General features: G+C 42.0%; 1 protein-coding gene across 5 annotated transcripts in view; it reads left to right on the top strand.

The window, feature by feature from the left end:
- The first annotated feature begins 252 nt into the window (after positions 1-252).
- BLOC1S5 (biogenesis of lysosomal organelles complex 1 subunit 5) overlaps positions 253-22,158 on the top strand; it is a 42,504-nt gene continuing 20,598 nt past the window's right edge. For 3 of the 5 annotated variants that reach the window (XM_060110736.1, XM_060110738.1, XM_060110737.1), the window contains exons 1-3: positions 253-408; positions 5,018-5,100; positions 21,936-22,065. In XM_060110736.1, the coding sequence (XP_059966719.1) occupies positions 285-408; positions 5,018-5,100; positions 21,936-22,065 (337 nt within the window). In that variant the 5' untranslated portion in view covers positions 253-284. The remainder of the gene's footprint in view (positions 409-5,017; positions 5,101-21,935; positions 22,066-22,158) is intronic. The other 2 variants (XM_060110740.1, XM_060110739.1) reach the window with 1 other exon arrangement.

Raw genomic sequence — 22,158 nt, 5'->3', positions numbered from 1 at the left:
TCTAAACCACGATAAATTCCAGCAGGTTTAGGGAGGAATAAATTTAGCTCTAACTTTCAGACACCTTCCTATTACGGCAGCATCTGCCCTAACCCAGCATGGCGGCACCGGCTTCTTCAAGCTCACGTCCCTGGCCACACCATAGTGGCTTTATGGGAACCGCCCGCTGGGTAGACTCAGCTTCCCCGATGCCCTTTGATGACGCCAAAACCCCGCGCGGGGAAAGCGGGCCGCGTAGGTTTGCGCAGGCGCAGCGCGGCCGCGGGTGGGCGGAGCTGGCCGGGATGAGCGGCGGAGGGACGGAGACCCCCGAGGTTTGTGAGGCCGCCCCGGGCGGCGGCGGCGGCGGCAGCAAGAAGAAGGACTCGCTGGGGGCCGCGGGCTCGCCAGCCCACCTCATTATCAAGGGTACGGAGTACTAGGGTTCTCGGCACGGTGGTCCCAGCGCGGCGGGACCCAGGTCGACCCCCGGCTCCCGGGCGGCCTGGCGTTTGCGGTGGGTGGGGGTAGGGGTCTTTGCGCATTGGCGCCTGTTTCCCCGCGCCAGGTGCCTCCCAGTAACAGCAAACCGCCCTAGCCCCTCCTGCTTCCTCGTAGAAGCTGCAGCCGGGAGCCGTCCGGCTGCCGTCTCCCCTCCCCCAGCCCGGGACCCTGCGTGGAGCTGCCGTGGACGCGGGCTCGCGACCCACGTGTGATGCCCTGAACTTGGGAGTCGGGAAGAGCCCGCGCACCCAGGCAGGCCGCTTAGGAGGTGTGTGCCTAGGTCGTTCGCTCTGACCCTGTCTGCTCCTGGGTCGTGCAAGGTAGAAACGAGAAAACATGAAGGCATCTTAAAACACGAAAGGCCCCCAACACGTGTACCGATGTCCACTCGTCCCGTCTGCTTTGAGCTGGGAGAAGGTCACAACCTAGTTACAGCCCGGATTCTCACAGAACCTGAATTGGTTTGATTCTTCGGGCTCTAAACAACTGTTTCCTGCAGGAAGATCTTTGCCAGTTAAATACCGCACCGCCTCATCTCCGTCCTCTTAACCCCCTCGCTTCTGCTGGCAGCCCTACCGTCTTGCAGTGTTGAAGCCCTTGTAGGATTCCAGCGCCCCTCAGCGCTGCCCAGGGAATGGCATCCTCGTGTTCATGCCTATTGAATTTTAACCGTATCTGTCAGGTTTGTGTAGAATTCAGGTGTCTCAAATCTAGTTAGTTAGAATTCAGGTGTCTCAAATCTAGTGGGCGTATTGCATGGGTGTTAGGCGTTAATTATAATTGTTTACATGTGCAATCTTAGTGAACTATTAAATTTTTTTTAATTACGGTAAAATACATGAATATAAAGTTTCCCTTAATCATATTTTAGCATACAATTCAGCGGCATTGGTACGTTTCACGTTGTTGTGAAACCGTCACCACCATCCAGCTCCATAACTATTTCATCTTCCCAGACTGAAGCTGTGTGTACCCGTTGAACACGGACTCCCCAGTCTCCCCTTTCCCCCGCCCCAGCCAGCCACCATTTTACTTTCTGTTTCTGAATGTGGCTACTTTAGGTACTTCATATAAGTAAAATCGTGCATGTGTCAGAATTTCCTTCCTTTTTAAAGCTGAATATGATTCAGATATTTCATTGTACACACACACACACACACACACATACATATATTTTGGGTATACATTCACCCATGGATGGACACTGGGATTGCTTCCCATTTTTGGCCCTTGTGAGCATGGATGTACAAAAATCAAGTTCTTGCTTTCAGTTGTTTTGGATATATACCCACAGCTGAATTGCTGGATCAAATGATAAATCTATTTGTAACTGTGAGCAGCTACTATACTGTTTTCCATAGTGGCTGAACAGTTTTACATTCCACCAACAGTTCACAAGTGTTCTCCACAACCTAAACAAATACTTGTTATTTTCTTTTTTTTTTTTTTTTTTTTTTTTTTTGCTGTACGCGGGCCTCTCACTGTTGTGGCCTCCCCCATTGCGGAGCACAGGCTCCGGACGCACAGGCCCAGCGGCCATGGCTCACAGGCCCAGCCTCTCCGCGGCATGTGGGATCTTCCCAGACCGGGGCACGAACCCGTATCCCCTGCATCGGCAGGCGGACTCTCAACCACTGCGCCACCAGGGAAGCCCAATACTTGTTATTTTCTGTTTCTTTGGTAGTGGCCTTTCTAATGGGTGTGAGGTAGTATCTTGTAGTTTCGTTTTTGTTTTTTTAATATTTATTTATTTATTTTGGCTTCGCCAGGTCTTAGTTGCGGCACATGGGATCTAGTTCCCTGACCAGGGATCGAACCCGGGCCCCCTGCCCTGGGAGCTCGGTGTCTTACCCACTGGACCACCAGGGAAGTCCCAGTATCTTGTAGTTTTGATTTGCATTTCCCTAAGGTTAATGATGTTGAACATCTTTTTATGTGCCTACTAGACGTTTGTAAATCTTATTTGGAGAAATGTCTGTTCAAGTGTTTTGCCCATTTTTTAATCAGGTAGTGTGTTTTGTTGTTGTTGAATTATAGGAGGTCTTTTTCTATTCCGGATATTAGCCACTTCACAGCCATGATTTGCATATATTTTCTCCCATTCCATGGGTTGCCTTTTCACTCTGTTGATTGTGTCCTTTGATGCACAGAAGTTTGTGCTTTTGATGTAGTACTTCTTTTTTTTTAATTGAAGTACAGTTGATTTACAATATATTAGTTTCAGATGTAGTACTTTCTTTAAAAGAAGGTAATTCAAAGGAAGTTTTTCAGGTTAATTCAAAATTGAGTTATAATTGAAAATATGTCTAGAACCTTCTTGGGTTTTTTTGTGGAACCATTTACTATTTTCATTATGAAAATCTGTTTTTAGTTCATCTTACTTGAAGACTGTCAATTGTGAAAATATACGTGTCGAGTTTTATTGCCAGGGTCTAGTGAAAGGGAAATATATAAATAAATGATTTCAATACTTAGGCCCCAGGTCTTTGAGGATTTCTGGGCTGTGGTTGGCTGTTAGGAGACGGGGAGCTTCCTGGGGCATGGAGTGTCTGACCTGAGTCTTGAAGAATAAAGGGTTAGTAGTTGAGAAAAGAGGGCAAGGATATTTTGGACTTAGTTTGGAACAGCATGAGCAAAGGCGTGGAGGCCTGAGTCAGCATGGCATGTCTGGGAAACTACACGTGGGAATCAGACCGAAGAAGAATTCTTGCCTTTTAAGGAGATTGGACTTCTTGTTGAATGTTCCATATTGTTATGGAACAACAAGTACAAGAGTCTTGTGGTTAGATCTGTGTTTTAAATAGAGGACTCAGGCAGGTAGAGTGGATCCTCATCTTGCAGGTTGCTCATTTGTGAACTAGCCTACTTTATAAAGTGAATTTGTAACTGCAGAATCAGGGAATACAAAGGGCCTACTGTCCTGCAGATAAGCAGAACTGACTGTACATGGAGTGGGTTGAAGAGGGGTGTGACTCACTCTGTTGAAATAGTCCAAGACAAGCAAGGATGGAACAGAAGGGATGGATTTGAGAAGCAGTGAGGTGACAGTGGTAGCGATGTGGGTGTTATCAGAAGAATTTACTCTGCAGTAAATTGTTCCTTATGATGGGCAAAGAGATCCACGTACTACATTAAAGGGCTGCAAATCCAGGGCCAGAACTTTATTAGATAATGAGAGATCTGCAGTTTACTGTGTCTTTTCTCGTCTCATAGTCTGTTGAAGTGCTTATTTCTGTCTTTTATGTGAAGAGATTGTCTAACTCCCACGTTAGAGTATGAACTTCGGAGAACAAAGGATTATATCTTTTGTCTTGTTAACAAACAACAAAAGAGTGCTTTGCCTGTAGCAGGGCTAGGATTGAGTTTATGTGGAAATATGTGGCTTACCTTTACATGATTAAACTGAGAGAGTTTGTAATCCTTGGGATACCTGCAACTCTGAATTATTATAATGTGTTTGTTCTGTTGTTATAATGTTATTACAAAACCAGCTTAATTTCTGTGGTCTTGTGTGTTTCAGAATCTTTTTCCCCCTAATCTTCACATCTTAAGTTTTGGAGCGCAGTCAGGGTTTCAGAAGTGATCATTATCCACTTGTGAACAGAATTGAATTCTCCAAAGACTAAGTAAATTCCCATTACATCAGGCCACAGACGCAGATATCCCAAAATCAGTGTAATGGCTTCTCAGTCATATAGAAAAATGTATGTTAACCCTCTGTGGATGATACAAACAATTTGGTCTCTGAGATACTCACTGGAGTAGAGAGGAAATTTCAGGACAGTGTGGTAAGTGGTATCAGAGCAGAATATACCCCGGGATGACTCACCAAAAACAGTTAAAATTCAGAACATTTTTTCCTTAATTATGACTTATAAAGACTTACAATGAACACGCACCACCCATATTAATAAACACACGTGAAGAGCCCCATCGTGCCCTTTGCTCTCATTGCACGGCCCTCCCTCCTCTAAGGTAACCGCTGTCTTGAATTTGGTGTTTATCGTTCTCGTGCATTTCTTTATAGCTTTATGGCTTCTGTATATGTCCCAACAGGAAGTGATTTTGCGTATTTTGAAAGTTTATATAAATGGCTCTATCCTTCTGAAAGCTGCTTTTTTGCTTAACATTTTATTTGTGGGATTTATCCTTGTTAATAAATGTAACCCCACTGTATTCATTTTCACTCACTGATTTGTAATATCCATCCTATGAGTATGTTAGGTCGTTCCCCTTTTTTTCTCTTTTGACGTTATATTCATGCGGTAGTAAACATTATGCATTTCTCTTTCCTTTGTTTAAGAGTTTTTCTAGGGCACATACTTGGTCATGAAATTGCTAGGTATACGTCTTCAACTTTATTAGATATTGCCAAATTGCCCTCAAAAGTACTTTACCAAGTTACTGACTGGATAATCCATAGTCCGAACTGGATTTTAACCTTCATACGTTTATGGGAACAGGAAGAGTAAAACAAGCTAGAGATGGTGCCACTTAGCGTGGATTGACCGTGAATTTCATTTTGTCTTTACAGATCTCGGAGAAATTCATTCAAGACTGTTAGATCACAGACCAGTTATCCAAGGTGAAACCCGTTATTTTGTGAAAGAATTTGAAGTGAGTATTTGAAACCTATTTTGTAAAAAGACTGCCCTAATTGTTAGCGTGTTAATATACGGAAGGGAAATTCCCTAGTTATAAAATCTATGATTTCTGTTCATGTGTTCATAAAATATACAAAGTATTCAGAGGCATTGACATGAATGGAGGGTGCACGAGGGTAGACAGCAGGCGCCTTGGGCTCCAGTTCTGGTGCCTGCTCTCGGGTGTGTACTGTCTGTTGAGCTCAGGTTTTCATGTATAAAATGAGATATAATGAAAAAAGTGATTTTACAGGTGAATGGCTCAGTTGTGCAGACCCATTTTCTATATCTTTTTTCTCATTTGGGGCAGCAGCATCTACCCAAAGCACTCAAGTTAAAACATGAGAATCGCCCTTGGCTCTTCCCTCCCCCTTAGGTTACATTCAGTGGTCAGGCCTTCCAAATGTTGCCTAGCAAATCTCTGTCCTTTCTGATTGGTGTGCCTGCTCTATCAACCCAGTCAAATCCAGTCTTCACCCTGCTGCCAGAGCGCTCTGACGTTAACTTTTTAAAAACCTTTGATATCATTTCTGTCTACAGGACAAAGCCCAGCATCCTTCTGTGACCCGGCTCCTATCTTTCTAGCCTTACCATCTCCCACCCCACCTTGTGTGCTATGTCCCAACAGTCCTGATGCACTAGCCTGCCGTTCTGTTTCGTTTGACGGTGATTTTTGCACATGTATAATTGGTTCACTGTGCGTTGAATAGTAACATCCCAAGCTGCTGTTGGGTAGATGGTAAATGATGTTACACAAGCAGTTTTGTGATTTTGTGGAAGTTAGGGTTTTCTTTTATTTCTTTTTTTTCTTTTTTTTTCTTTTTTTTGGCCTCACGGCTTGCAGGATCTTAGTTCCCCGGCCAGTGATTGAACCCCCTGGCAGTGAGAGCACCAAGTCCTAACCATTGGACTGTCAGAGAATTCCCGGGGTTTTATTTTCAAATGAGACTCCAACCAAGCAGGCAGGCTAAACCTGCTAAAAGGAGAGAACCTTTCCATAAACCCTTTAACAGTACAGAAAGCCTGTGGCACAGAGCACTGAAAACAAACAGAGCTGCAGCATTACACACCATTGCTGGGTTCAGGAGACTCAGTCTGCCTAATACCTGCTTCACGGGGTTAGTGTGAAGATTAAAGGTGTGTGTATCTTAGAATATTTTCTGGTCCCTAGGAATAACCATTAGTTATCTTTGTCATCATTACTGTTGCTGTTGTAGAGTAAGAATAATTATCCCACAGACAGAAGATTAACCATAGACTGTTCCCTCATCACGCTATGTAAAGATTATTAACAATTCAATAGTGAGGATAAAGTAGTGGGAATAAAGTCTGGGCACAGCATGGTGGGTACTCTGCTCTGCTCACGGTCTTACAAGGTTAAAATCAAGGAGCTGTCTAGGCTCCATTCTTAATTGGTGCTCAGGGTCCTCTTTCTGACTCACAGGATTTTGGCAGGACTCAGTTCCTTGCCCAGGTAGACAAAGTTCCCATTTCCTTGCTTGCTGTTGGCCGGGGCCGCTCTCAGCTCCTAGAGGCCACCCATATTCCCTGCCACATGGCCCCTTCCTTCTTCAAAGACATAAGTGAAGTCTCCCTTTCATGCTTTAAACCTCTCTTACCAAGAAGAGTCCCCTCCCTGTTAAGGACTTACCTGATGGAGTCAGGCCCTCTAGGGATAATCTCCTTTTCTTAAAGTCAGCTTATTCGGGGCTTTAGGTAAACCTGCAGAATAGCTATACAACAGCACCTCGGTAGGGTTTGACCGAATAACTGAGAGGTGTGTATATCCTAGGGGTGGTGCTCTCAGGGACCATCTTGAATTCTGCCTTCCATGAGCTCTTATTACTACCGGTATTTTCCTTACTCTTTGCTTAGTTATTGCCCGTTGTCCTCCCTAGAATATAGACACTTACCTTTTTTTTTTGCGGTACGCGGGCCTCTCACTGTTGTGGCCTCTCCCGTTGCGGAGCACAGGCTCCGGACACGCAGGCTCAGCGGCTATGGCTCACGGGCCCAGCCGCTCCATGGTATGTGGGATCTTCCTGGACCAGGGCACGAACCCATGTCCCCTGCATTGGCAGGCGGACTCCCAACCACTGCACCACCAGGGAAGCCCAGACACTTAGCTTTCTTATGCTCTGTTGTGTTCAAAGTGCCTGAAAGAATGTCTTGTGCATTGTAGGGTAGGTACTTAATATGATTAAAAAGCACAATTAACAGAGCTTGGCCTAAAACCTGGCTTTTCCAGCATCCTTTCATAAGTCATCTTTATTTATTTTTTGCCAGTCTGGTTAATTTGAAATGCTAAATAGCTTTTATTTTTTAAAAGTTTGTAAATGTATATCTAAAGGCCTACTTTATATTAAAAGAAGCATAGAATTTTGGAATTAAGATGGCTTCTCTAATCCAACACCCACCCACCCACCCCCACCCCCGCTTCACTGATCCCAGAGATGGAAAGAAATGTGCAGAAGGTCACACAGCTGATTAGTGGCTGAGTGCTCATTAGATAATGTAGGTGGTTCCTGTGAAAGGGCTGTACAAGCAAGACTGAGTCTTGAATAGATGATGAAAGAAGTGTTATTTCATTTATGCTGCGGAATATGTTATACTGAAGAGCTCACTCCCTTTTGAAGCCAACACCTCTGTTAACTGGGGCCGAGAGAAGACGGGCGTGTGCCTGAGAGGAGAGCAGTTAGTTACTGGGTTCCACGTTGTTCAGCCCTCCAGGGTCTCTTTGGAGACAGGGCTGTGCTGAAGCGTAAAAGAACATGGGCCTTGGAGCTGGACATGTGACGTATCTGGGCTCAAATCGTGGTATCCCTCTTCCTAGCTGTGATTATTTGCTTTATTAAGGCCTAGTTTCCTCTTTTTTAAAACGGGAACAATAATGCATACTGCAGAGTTTTTGTGAGGATTAAGTAATGTATCATTTTTTTAAATCCCTGGTATGTCGATGTTAGGCAGGTGTTGGTAACTGTTATTATTAAGAGAAAGATGGGAGCAAGTAAAATCAAATTAAAATTGTATTCAGAATTTGCAATACTTTGAATGAGTTTTGGTTCAGTTTTTAATATCTTTAGGGAGAACAGCGATTTGCTAAGCAAATGGCATAGACATCTCAGGAAAATGTTTACTAAAGAATAAAATTTTCACACTGGGTATGACAGATGTAAGCTTATTATAGAAAGTGAAACAAACTGTCTTCAGCACTTATCTTGTGTGAGACCTCCTGTCAGGAACCAGCGCTGTATCCCTGAGTAAGACAGACAGGGGCCCAGCCTTTACGCAGCAGGGCAGGCTCATGTAGTCACCGAAGAATGGTCTCTGAAGGGCTCAAAAATATTTCGTCTGCTGCGTTTGCGCTCTCGCCAGCTAATTGGTTGCATGACTCCTCTTCTTGAAAAGAACTTGATGCCGTCCTTTCACGCAGTCACCTCCCCGGTCCGTCTTTTTTAGTGTCTCCTGGAAGCTTTCCTGTACATCAGGCTCGGCTGCCTTTTCTGTCTGTTACACACTAACCTTTCCCCTCAAATTACGAGAGAAAAGCTGAAAGCATTTTAGAGATTTAGATTTGAATAGATATGTGCATTACTTACTGTTCTTTTCTATCTTGGCCCAAATAAAAACATCCTCTATTTAATAAAAGTGGTCTTTCCCCAGCGTCGCACGGCTGGACCGGAGGGACAGGGAGGCAGGGCTGTCAGGGCTTCCTACAAGTTTCATCTTTTTTATTTAAATTGAAGTACAGTTGATTTACAGTGTTTCAGGTGTACAGCAGAGTGATTCAGTTACACATATATATATATATACACACGCACACCCGTACATATATATGTATATTCTTTGTTAGATTCTTTTCCATTACAGGTTATTACATGATATTGTATATGGTTCCATGTGCCACACAGCAGGTCCTTAAGTTTTGTCTTCCCTAGGTCACTTAAATGTGGTTCACTTGAAGAAAATCTGGCTAGCATTTAAAAGGAAACTCGTTTATAGTTTATATATTTTTAAAAGTTAACACACGCGGCAACGATAAACTTTTTCTTTATAAAATTTTCTTTCTAAAAGAAGGGAATAAGTGCCACACGGTGGCAGCATTACTTAAATTATCCATGTTCTATTATAATATTTTAAGCTCTCTTTTTGTGTTTGGTAGTATTTCAGGACAGTTGACTGTCCTGCTCCCAGCTGCACACAGCTCTTTTATTCCCCCCGATTCCAGTAAATACTATGAACAGAGATCCCGGCAGGGCCCCTCCAGTGAGCCTGTCTGGTTGTGTCAGCGAGTAAAGGCGTGATCTTCTGCACTGTTATCTTTCCAGCTGCAGAGACGCCGGGGCCTCTCTCGTGTGGGACACAGGGGAGGCCGTGCAGGTCAGCGTTTATGAAGTGCTTAGGGGCTGTGCAGTCCTGCACGAACTCATCTTCAGCAAACCTCAGTCTCTGACTGCTTTATTGACTGGTTCCTGAATACCTTGGTGTATCATAAGGAAGGTGTTTGGTCACTAGTGACAGACACCTGAGGAGAGTGGCTTTCCTAAGTGCTTACTTTCCTCTCACAGCAGCCACAGCCTGGGGCTGGTGTGGCAGCCCCAGGACGTCAGCTCTTCCTCCAGCTTCTCCTCCTTCTGCACTGCCGTGCTGCTCTCACCCCGGGCTCACGCTCCAGCCGTGGTGCGTGCACTTCATGCAGCGGAAAGGACGGCAGGTGGGCGACGGCTAGCTGTGTCTGTTACGCGCAGGTTTACCAGCACGTGGTATTTGGGTGTTGAGAGGAGGAGAGGAGGGGGATGGATCCAGAGCTGTCTGTCACACTGGGTACGCAAAAATAGATACGAAACCGTCTCTACCTTCAGGAATTTACAGTCTGCGGAGAACAGATTGTAATGGTGAAATTATTATGATAAAAGAAGCACAAAGTGATTGAGATCTCAGAAGAGGAGATAACTCCCAGCTGAGCTGGGAGGGAAATCTTCAGAAGGGGGCTGATACTTGAACTGAGAAAGAAAAATAGATGTTAGAGAAAGAGGGAAAAAATGGAGGAAATGTTGATTAAAATTGAGGCAAAAAATTTTGTTAAAATAAGTACAGTAGTTACAGGAGGTGTGAGGGTTCTTATTACTGCATCTGAATGTGGGTTGTACTGATAAAAAGATAAAGTCCCTTAAAAGGCAGCACAGACAAGAATTTCATTTGACATCTGATCTCATTTTTGTTAGGTTGTAAGAGTAGCTGTCAGGGTATTAAGTATCAGGAAGAAGTCGATCCCATGTGGCATGTAATAGATTCATGTATGTATGATAACGGTTTTAAAACTTGTGAGAAAAAAAAACTTGTGGGACTGACCATTTTGTGATGGAAAGAAAATTTTAAATACTACATCGGTCTCTCATTTCCTCTCTAATACTATCAAGTTACATCTTTAATGTAAATATTACAGTGACTGTACGAACATTATGAACAATTGCTAACATTTGGAAGCATTTAGTGCCAGGCACTGTCTTGAAGCACATTACCTGAGCGCTTGTTATTAATTTCAACTTGAGAAAAATTAACTGTATATTTAATTTTATGGGGTGTTATACATCGGAAACCAAGCTTCATTGGTGCTGTGCTTTGCTCTGAGAATTTTCACCCCAGAAATAATATTCATATAACAAATAAACAGATGTTGGTTTATAGTCTTCCCTTTTTTTTTTTTTTTTTTTTTTTTGCGGTACACGGGCCTCTCACTGTTGTGGCCTCTCCTGTTGTGGAGCACAGGCTCCAGACGCGCAGGCTCAGCGGCCACAGCCCACGGGCCCAGCCGCTCCGCGCCATGTGGGATCTTTCTGGACCGGGGCACGAACCCGTGTCCCCTGCATCGGCAGGCGGACTCTCAACCACTGCGCCACCAGGGAAGCCCTATAGTCTTCCTTTTGTAGTAGGTGTCAACCGTATACCTTAGCCAAAAATACCAGCATAAAAACAAACACATACCAGATGGGCCTATTTGTTGTTTAAATTATTGTCATTAATGGGCTGTTAGAGAGGTGACGGTACAAATTCACTTACTATAACGTGTAATTTAAGGCTAAACAATGGCTATAAGGGAGAGAGCCTAACCAGGTCACATGCGGTGGCTCTGTCTTCTGCCCATGTAGATACAGCCTATCAGAAAATGGAAGGAGAGGGGAGGGCATATGAAAAGGAGACTGTCCTCAGTTGTTGCCTTATCAGTATTAACTGGGAGGGAAAGGATGCTATTGCAGATTAGATTCTGAGGGCGAGGGAAAGGCTAGAGACAGAAGAGGTGACCACCTAATACTAATCTTGCTTAGAGTAGGGAACCAACAGACAGTAGCCAGAGTGGAGACCAGGGTATTGTAAGAAGTATTAGTGTAAACATAACCATGAGAACAAAAGCGCCAACTTTTTTAAAATACTGAAAGAGATACCCAAAAGAGAGAACAAATAGACTGCATGACCACATAGAGAAAGATTATATACGTTGTGGGTGTGTGTGTGTTAATCAGCATGACTCAAAGTGAAATAAGAAAAGTCTGTATATCATGTTTCTGTTTAAGAAGGAATTGAAATATATTTATACATATGTGTATATACACACATATATGTTTATATATGCGTCTGTGTATATACATACACATACCTATGTATACATGTAGATGTATATCCTTAAGCCAATGGCAGGATAAAAATGTAAAAATAATTCTCTAAAGAAAGTGATAGCAGGAATAGGATTCAAAAGATAGTGGTAGAAGCTAGACTTTTTTGAATATATATATTTTTAGATGTAGTTTGGGAGCCATGTAAATACGTTACATAATTTAAAAGAAAATTAAATTTTAAGGAGCAATCCCTAAAAATCAAGTAACATGTAAAAAAGCAAACCTATTTTCCTAGATGGTGGCATTGCCACGCAGAGAAATTCTTCCAGGTAACTTTAAAACGCAGTAATTTGACTGTGTACATTTCTAGTGGAATACCCTTCAGAGCAGAAAGTTAAAAAAAAAAATCCCTGAAATTATTTTCAGTAATTTTGTTAATTCTGGCACTGGTATTGTTATTTCATTGACTTGGTGATAAAGCAAATGAGTAACTCTGTTGGTATTTTGAGAATTGAAAAAGAAACATAAAGACAGGAGGGTAATTAAAAATCCTGTAGTCCCGAATTTAAGGTTTTTTTAAAAAAAAATTCATTTATTTATTTATTTTGGGCTGTGTTGGGTCTTTGTTGCGGTGCGCGGGCTTTCTCTTGTTGTGGCGAGCGGGGGCTTCTCTTCGTTGCGGTGCACGGTCTCTAGGCGCGCAGTCTCAGTAGTTGTGGCTTGCGGGCTCTAGAGCGCAGGCTCAGTAGTTATGGTGCACAGGCTTAGTTCTCCGTGGCATGTGGAATCTTCCCGGACCAGGGCTCAAACTCGTCCCCTGCATTGGCAGGAGGATTCTTAACCACTGAGCCACCAAGGAAGTCCCCTGAATTTAAGTTTGATTATGAATGTGAATTTAAGATGTTTCTTTTCTTTTCACAAAAATACCTATTTCCTAGCCTTGTCCACTCAAAGGGCTAGAAATGATGACTGACCCTTAGTGCTCAGTCTCTAAATACCAGTGGTGTTTAGAGACCTGCTGATTCCTAGTCTGGGTCAGGAAATGGACAAGAAGAGCCTGGAGCATCAGGTCTAACTAGAAAGCAAAGAAGCTACTAAGGAGCACTGGGGTTTGGACTGAAGCATTCCAGAGCCAAGGTAAATAGGCTCTCCCTGGAAATAGATAGGATGATTTCAGCATCAGGGAGGGCAAATACTGCAATGGATTAAAAACTTCAAATATTCCTATGAGTCATAGGAATGCATGGAAACATACCAAAAAAAAAAAAACCTTTAGCAAATTTAGGAAACCAAACCATTATTTTTGAAACTGGTGAATAAAGAGAAATAATCAAATGTTTTATTCTGCCTTTCATATGAGCATATCTCAGAGTAACCAAATAGTTGTCGAGGGGAAATTTCTCTTTATGAAAGTATTCCTGCTGATAAATGAAGACAGAATGTTACCAGCATCCTGTTGAAAGTGCACAGCCCACCTCTGAAATATTCCTTTTTTTTTAAAATTTTATTTTACTTTTCTTATACAGCAGGTTCTTATTAGCTATCTATTTTATACATATTAGTGTACATATGTCAATCGCAATCTCCCAATTCATCACACCACCACACACACACACCCTCCCCACTTTCCCCCCTTGATGTCCATACGTTTGTTCTCTACATCTGTGTCTCAGTTTCTCCTTTGAAAACCAGTTCATCTGTACCATTTTTCTAGATTCCACATATAGGCGTTAATAAACGATATTTGTTTTTTCTCTTTCTGACTTACTTCACTGTGTATGACAGACTATAGATCCATCCAGGTTTCTACAGTGACCCAGTTTCGTTCCTTTTTATGGCTGAATAATATTCCACTGGGTATATGTACCACATCTTCTTTATCCATTTGTCTGTCACTGGGCATTTAGGTTGCGTCCATGACCTGGCTATTGTAAATAGTGCTGCAGTGAACATTGGGGTGCATGTGTCTTTTTGAATTATGGTTTTCTCAGGGTATATGCCCAGTAGTGGGATTGCTGGGTCGTATGGTAGTTCTATTTTTAGTTTTTTAAGAAACCTCCATACTGTTCTTCATAGTGGCTGTATCAATTTACAATCCCACCAGCAGTGCAAGAGGGTTCCCTTTTCCCATTTGTTGTTTGTAGATTTTCTGATGATGTCCATTCTAACTGGTATGAGGTGATACCTCATTGTAGTTTTGATTTGCATTTCTCTAATAATTAGTGATGTTGAGCAGCTTTTCATGTGCTTCATGGCCATCTGTATGTCTTCTTTGGAGAAATGTCTATTTAGGTCTTCTGCCCATTTTTGCATTGGGTTGTTTGTTTTTTAGTATACAGCTGCATGAGCTGTTGATATATTTTGGAGGTTAATCCTTTGTCCGTTGATTCGTTTGCAAATATTTTCTCCCATTCTGAGGGTTGTCTTTTCGTCTTGTTTATAGTTTCCTTTGCTGTGCAAAAGCTTTGAAGCTTCAGTATGTCCCATTTGTTTATTTTTGTTTTTATTTCCATTATTCTAGGAAGTGGGTTAAAAAAGATCTTGCTGTGATTTATATCAAAGGGTGTTCTTCCTATGTTTTCCTCTAAGAGTTTTATAGTGTCCAGTCTTACATTTAGGTCCCTAATCCATTTTGAGTTTAGTTTTTGTGTATGGTGTTAGGGAGTGTTTCAATTTCATTCTTTTACATGTAGCTGTCCAGTTTTCCCAGCACCACTTATTGAAGGGACTGTCTTTTCTCCATTGTATATCCTTGCCTCCTTTGTCATAGATCAGTTGACCATAGGTGCATGGGTTTATCTCTGCACTTTGTATCTTGTTCCATTGATCTATGTTTCTGTTTTTGTGCCAGTACCATAGTTTTTTGATTACTGTAGCTTTATAGTATAGTCTGAAGTCAGAGAGTCTGATTCCTCCAGCTCTGTTTTTTTCCCTCAAGACTGCTTTGGCTATTTGGGGTCTTTTGTATCTCTATACAAATTTTAATATTTTTTGTTCTAGTTCTGTAAAAAATGCCATTAGTAATTTGATAGGGATTGCATTGAATCTGTAGATTGCTTTGGGTAGTATAGTCATTTTCACAGTATTGATTCTTCCAATCCAAGAACATGGTATATCTCTCCATCTGTTTGTATCATCTTTAATTTCTTTCATCAGTGTCTTACAGTTTTCTGCATACAGGTCTTTTGTTTTCCTAGGTAGGTTTATTCCTAGGTATTTTATTCTTTTTGTTGCAATGGTAAATGGGAATGTTTCCTTAATTTCTCTTTCAGATTTTTCATCATTAGTGTATAGGAATGCAAGAGATTTCTGTGCATTAATTTTGTATCCTGAATCATTACCAAATTCATTGATTAGCTCTAGGAGTTTTCTGGTGGCATGTTTAGGATTCTCTATGTATAATATCATGTCATCTGCAAACAGTGACAGTTTTACTTCTTCTTTTCCAATTTGTATTCCTTTTATTTCTTTTTCTTCTCTGATTGCTGTGGCTAGCACTTTAAAAACTATGTTGAATAATAGTGGCAAGAGTGGACATCCTTGTCTTGTTCCTGATCTTAGAGGAAATGCTTTTAGTTTTTCACCATTGAGAATGATGTTTGCTGTGGGTTTGTCATATATGGTCTTTATTATGTTGATGTAGGTTCCCTCTGTGCCCACTTTCTGGAGAGTTTTTATCATAAGTGGATGTTGAATTTTGTCAAAAGCTTTTTCTGCATCTATTGAGATGATCATATGGTTTTTATTCTTCAGTTTGTTAATATGGTGTATCACATTGATTTGCATATGTTGAAGAATCCTTGCATCCCTGGGATAAATCCCACTTGATCGTGGTGTATGATCCTTTTAATGTGTTGCTGGATTCTGTTCACTAGTGTTTTGTTGAGGATTTTTGTATCTATAGTCATCAGTGATATTGGTCTGTAATTTTCTTTTTTTTTTTTGTAGTATCTTTGTCTGGTTTTGGTATCAGGGTGATGGTGGCTTCATAGAATGAGTTTGGGAGTGTTCCTTCCTCTGCAATTTTTTGGAAGAGTTTGAGAAGGATGGGTGTCACCTCTTCTCTAAATGTTTGATAGAATTCACCTGTGAAGCCATCTGGTCCTGGACTTTTGTTTGTTGGAAGATTTTTAATCACAGTTTCAATTTCATTACTTGTGATTGGTCTGATCATATTTTCTATTTTTTCCTGGTTCAGTCTTGGAAGGTTATACCTTTCTAAGAATTTGTCCATTTCTTCCAGGTTGTCCATTTTATTGGCATAGTTGCTTGTAGTAGTCTCTTAGGATGCTTTGTATTTCTGCGGTGTCTGTTGTAACTTCTCCTTTTTCATTTCTAATTTTATTGATTTGAGTCCTCTCCCTCTTTTTCTTGATGAGTCTGGCTAATGGCTTATCAATTTTGTTTATCTTCTCAAAGAACCAGCTTTTAGTTTTATTGATCTTTGCTATTGTTTTCTTTGTTTCGATTTCATTTATTTCTGCTCTGATCTTTATGATTTCTTCCCTTCTGCTACGTTTGGGTTTTGTTTGTTCTTCTTTCTCTAGTTCCTTTAGGTGTAAGGTTAGGTTGTTTATTTGAGTTTTCCTTGTTTCTTGAGGTAGGCTTGTATAGCTGTAAACTTCCCTCTTAGAACTGCTTTTGTTGCATCCCATAGGTTTTGGATCATTGTGTTTTCATTGTCATTTGTCTCTAGGTATTTTTTTATTTCCTCTTTGATTTCTTCAGTGATCTCTTTGTTTTTTAGTAATGTATTGCTTAGCCTCCATGTGTTTGTGTTTTTTACGTTTTTTTCCCTGTAATTGATTTCTAATCTCATAGCATTGTGGTTAGAAAAGATGCTTGATATATCAATTCTCTTAAATTTACTGAGGCTTGATTTGTGACCCAAGATGTGATCTATCCTGGGGAATGTTCCGTGCATACTTGAGAAGAATATGTGATGTGTTGTTTTTGGATGGAATGTCCTATAAATATCAATTAAATCTATCTGGTCTAGTGTGTCATTTAAAGCTTGGTTTCCTTATTAATTTTCTGTCTGGATGGTCTGTCCATTGGTGTAAGTGAGGTGTTAAAGTCCCCCTATTATTGTGTTACTGTCGATTTCTTCTTTTATAACTGTTAGCATTTACCTTATGTATTGAGGTGCTCCTGTGTTGGGTCCGTATATATTTATAATTGTTCTATCTTCTTCTTGGATTGATCGCTTGATCATTATATAGTGTCCTTCCTTGTCTCTTGTAACATTCTTTATTTTAAAGTCTATTTTATCTGATATGAGTATTGCTACTACAGCTTTTTTTTGATTTCCATTTGCATGGAATATCTTTTCCATCCCCTCACTTTCAGTCTGTATGTGTCCCTAGGTCTGAAGTGGGTCTATTGTAGACTGTATATATGTGGGTCTTGTTTTTCTATCCACTCAGCAAGCCTGTGTCTTTTGGCTGGAGCACTTAATCCATTCATATTTAAGGTAATTATCGATATGTATGTTCCTATTACTATTTTCTTATTTGTTTTGGGTTTGTTTTTGTAGGTCCTTTTCTTCTCTTGTGTCTCCCACTTAGAGAAGTTCCTTTAGCATTTGTTGTAGAGCTGGTTTCGTGGTGCTGAATTCTCTTAGCTTTTGCTTGTCTGCAGAGCTTTTGATTTCTCCGTCGAATCTGAATGAGATCCTTGCTGGGTAGAGTAATCTTGGTCGTAGGTTCTTCCCTTTCAGCACTTTAAATATATTGTGCCACCCCCTCTGGCTTGCTGAGAAATCATCTGTTAACCATATGGGAGTTCCCTTGTATGTTATTTGTTGTTTTTCCCTTGTTGCTTTTAATAATTTTTCTTTTATTTTTGTCTATTTGATTACGGTGTGTCTTGGCGTGTTTCTCCTTGGGTTTATATTGCTTGGGACTCTGCATTTCCTGGATTTGGGTGGCTGTTTCCTTTCTCATGTTAGGGAAGGTTTCGACTGTTATCTCTTCATATATTTTCTCGGGTCCTTTCACTCTCTCCTCTCCTTCTGGGACCCATATAATGCGAATGTTGGTGCATTTAATATTGTCCCAGAGGTCTCTTAGGCTGTCTTCATTTCTTTTCATTCTCTTTATTTTGTTCCGCAGCAGTGAATTCCAGCGTTCTCTCTTCCAGGTCACTTGTCTGTTCTTCTGCCTCAGTTATTCTGCTATTGATTCTGTCTAGTGTGTTTTTCATTTCAGTTATTGTATTGTTCATCTCTGTTTGTTTGTTCTTTAATTCTTCTAGGTGTTTGTTCTTTAATTCTTCTAGGTCTTTGTTAAACATTTCTTGCATCTTCTCAATCTTTGCCTCCATTCTTTTTTGGAGGTCCTGGATCATCTTTACTATCATTATTCTGAATTATTTTTCTGGAAGGTTGCCTATCTCCACTTCATTTAGTTGTTTTTCTGGGGTTTGTCTTGTTCCTTCATGTGGTACAAAGTCCTCTGCCTTTTCATTTTGTCTATCTTTCTGTGAATGTGGTTTTTGTTCCACAAGAAGCAGAATTGTAGTTCTTCTTGCTTCTGCTGTCTGCCCTCTGGTGGATGAGGCTATCTAAGAGGTTTGTGCAAGCTTCCTCATGGAGGGACTGGTGGTGGGTAGAGCTGGGTGTTGCTCTGGTGGGCAGAGCTCAGTAAAACTTTAATCCGCTTGTCTGCTGATGGGTGGGGCTGGGTTCCCTCCCTGTTGGTTGTTTGGCCTGAGATGACCCAGCACTGGAGCCTACCCGGGGTCTTTGGTGGTGCTAATGGCGGAGGGCTCACGCCAAGGGGAGTACTTCTTTCCGAGAACTGTTGCTGCCAGTGTCCTTGTCCCCATGGTGAGCCACAGCCACCCCCTGCCTCTGCAGGAGACCTTTCAACACTAGCAGGTAGGTTTGGTTCAGTCTCCTGTGGGGTCACTACTCCTGGATCCTGATGCGTACACTACTTTGTGTGTGCCCTCCAAGAGTGGAGTCTCTGTTTCCCCCAGTCCTGTCGAACTACTCCAGTCAAATCCCACTAGCCTTCAAAGTCTGATTCTCTGGGAATTTCTGCTCCTGTTGCCGGACTCCCAGATTGGGAAGCCTGACGTGGGGCTCAGAACCTTCACTCCGGTGGGTGGACTTCTGTGGTATAAGTGTTCTCCAGATTGTTAGTCACCCACCGAGTGGTCATGGGACTTGACTTTATTGTGATTGCGCCCCTCCTACCATCTCATTGCAGCTTCTCCTTTGTCTTTGGCTGTGGGGTATCTTTTTTTGGTGAGTTCCGGTGTCTTCCTGTTGGTTGTTCAGCTGTTAGTTGTGATTCCAGTGCTCTTGCAAGAGGGAGCGAGCACATGTCCTTCTGCTCTGCCATCGTGAACCAGTCTCTACCTCTGAAATACGCTTGCAAACAAAGAACAAAACAAACCGTGAATCTGATCAAGCCTCTAGTTCTAACTACTAATGTACAGGAAAGAGAAGAGACAAAAGGATATCTTAAATCACACCATTAGAATTCATTCAGTTAAAAAACAGTTTGTGGGAAACTGTGCAGAACACGACTCGCTTTTTTCAAATTGCAAGGTGGAAAAAAATGGAAGGGAAATCTATAGATTAAAAAGGATTTAGGAAACATATTAACCAGTTGCAGTGTATGAATCTTATTTAGATTTTGGTCTAAACGAACTGGGGTATAGAAGGAAACATTGGAATTTTTGAGCTAATGTGAGTACTTCATTGATACTTAGTATTGAAGAAGTATTGTTGAGAAAGAGAGAGTGAGTGGGCGGGTGGGGGCTGGGGGAGGGGAAGGGCGCTGTGGTTTCATTCTTTTTTTTTTTTTTAAAGAGGAGTCCTTGTTGTTGTTTTTTTTTTTTTTTTTTTTGTGGTACGCGGGCCTCTCACTGTTGTGGCCTCTCCCGTTGCGGAGCACAGGCTCCGGACGCGCAGGCTCAGTGGCCATGGCTCACGGGCCCAGCTGCTCCGCGGCATGTGGGATCTTCCCAGACCAGGGCACGAACCCGTGTCCCCTGCATCGGCAGGCGGACTCTCAACCACTGCGCCACCAGGGAAGCCCGAGTCCTTGTTTTTTAAAGGTAGATGTTGAAATATTGCTTTAAAAGAATCTAGGATTGTGGGTAGGGGGCTGTACGGAGTGTTACGGGGGAACAAAGTCAGCCACGAGTTGAAACTTGGTGATGAGTACATGAGGATTCATTCTTTCATTCTCTCGCAACTTTTGTGTAAGTTTAACATTTTTTATTATGGAAAAATTTGAGTGAAAATCTGACCACAGCTGCTCCGTAAGAATGGTTCAAAACAAAACCCCCAGTAACTAACATTATTTCCTTACAATCAAGTTTACCACCCTTTTTAAAGTAAACTTTTCATCTTGTATTATTTTAAGATTTACAGTAAAGTTACTAAGGTAGTACAGAGGTCTCCTATACCTCTCACCCCTCCTTGTTTTGTTTTGTTTGTTTGTTTATTTAGGTTGCTTTGGGTCTTTGTTGCTGCGCGCGGGCTTTCTCTAGCTGCAGTGAGCAGGGGCTACTCTTCATTGTGGTGTGAGGGCTTCTCATTGCGGTGGCTTCTCTTGTTGCGGAGCACGGGCTCTAGGTGCACGGGCTTCAGGAGTTGTGGCGCGCAGGCTCAGTAGTTGTGGCGCACGGGCTTAGTTGTTCCACGGCATGTGGGATCTTCCCGGACCAGGGCTCGAACGTGTCCCCTGCATTGGCAGGTGGATTCTTAACCACTGTGCCACCAGGGAAGTCCCCTCCCATTGTTAATGTTTTACATTAATTACCACGCTACATTGGGAAAAACTAAGAAACTGACATTGATACATTACTGCTAATGAAACATCAGACTTTATTTGGATTTCACCAGTTTTTCCATTGCAGTCCTCTTCCTGTTTGGGGATGTAATCCAGGGCACCACACTGCATTTAATTGTCGTGTCTGTCTAGTCCTCTTTGGTCTGTGACAGTTTCTCAGTCTTTCCTTGTTTTTCTTGATCTTGACAATCTTGAGTCCTGGGCAGTATCCTGTAGAATGTCCCCCAATCTGGGTTTGTCTGCTGTTTTTCCTAAGACTAGACTGGGTTTATGGGCTTTGGGAAAGAGTACCAGAGAGGTTAAAGTGCCCTTCTTGTCACATTACATCGGGAGGTGCGTGCTGTCACCATGACATCACTGATGAGGTCACCTTCATTGACTCCACTGTAAAGGTAGTATTTTTCTCATTCCCTGCCCTATTCTTTGGAAGCAAGTCACTAAGTCTAGCCCACCCAAGTGGAAGGGTGGTTTAAGCTCAGCTTTCAGAAGCGGGGATGGGCTGGGGGTCCCCAAAACCACCCCAGGTTCATTGATTACTCACAGGACTCAGCATGTGGTTGTACTGGTGGCTGAACTCTATTATGGCAAAAGGATGCAGAGCAAAATCAGCAAAGGGAACAGGTGCATGGGGAGACGTCTGTAGGAAGCCAGGCAGAAACTTCCAAGAATGCCCCCAGCAGTGAGTTGTGACAACACGCATGAGATAGTGTCTCCCAGGGAAGCTCGTCTGAACCTGGGGGTCCATGGTTCTTATTGGGCACTGGACAAGTAGGCACCCTCTGCCTAGCGCGTATCAAACTTCCAGACTCCCAGAAGGAACGAGGTGGCTTATACCTCCATGGGAGCTGTTTCCTGGTCAAGTTCCCAGCCCCCAGCCAAAGGCCAACCTTGCAGGCAGGCCTTTGTAAGGAGGAGGCCTCAGGCACTCAGTGTTAACTCTTTTCTGTACAGGGAAATACCCACATACTATTACTTTTACGACACATTTTTAGTTGAGAAAACTGGAATCAGATGAAAAATACATAGCGTAATAATAGAAGCTTTATGATGGTAAGAACAACAAAATAAAATTTAAAACCAGATCATTTCTTTCTTTGCCACAGTTGAAATACATGGAGTCTAGGTCTCTTCTTGTTCTTTTAGTATTTCTCATGCCCATTTTTAAACATAGGTATAAAAATATTACATTGCAACTTTTGAAGCATTTCATAATTTAAAAAAATGCCTCCAGGTTGTGACCTCATTTATTGTCAAATAATTAGAAGAAGGCTGTGTAAATTTCAGTAGTAGGTAATAACATAACCAAAACCTGGGTGGAAATCCCAGAAAGTAATTACTAAGATTTAAGACACAATATGTACTAGCTGTTTACTTTCTTTTAATAGGAAAAACGTGGTCTTCGAGAAATGCGAGTTCTTGAAAATTTGAAGAATATGATCCATGAAACAAATGAACATACTCTTCCCACGTGTAGGGAAACAATGCAAGACAACTTAAACCAAGTTCTCCAGAGACGTAAGCCAGAGATTTTTGTATATTGTTTTATTTCAGATGCATGCTCTGAAATGCCAAAATGGATGTCCTTGAGTATTTGCTGAGAGATGGAGA

This window comes from Mesoplodon densirostris, chromosome 10 (assembly GCF_025265405.1).
Source record: "Mesoplodon densirostris isolate mMesDen1 chromosome 10, mMesDen1 primary haplotype, whole genome shotgun sequence".
Lineage (NCBI taxonomy): Eukaryota > Metazoa > Chordata > Mammalia > Artiodactyla > Ziphiidae > Mesoplodon > Mesoplodon densirostris.
The sequence above is the reverse complement of the archived record's forward strand: the minus strand, read 5'-3'. Positions and strand labels throughout refer to the sequence as shown.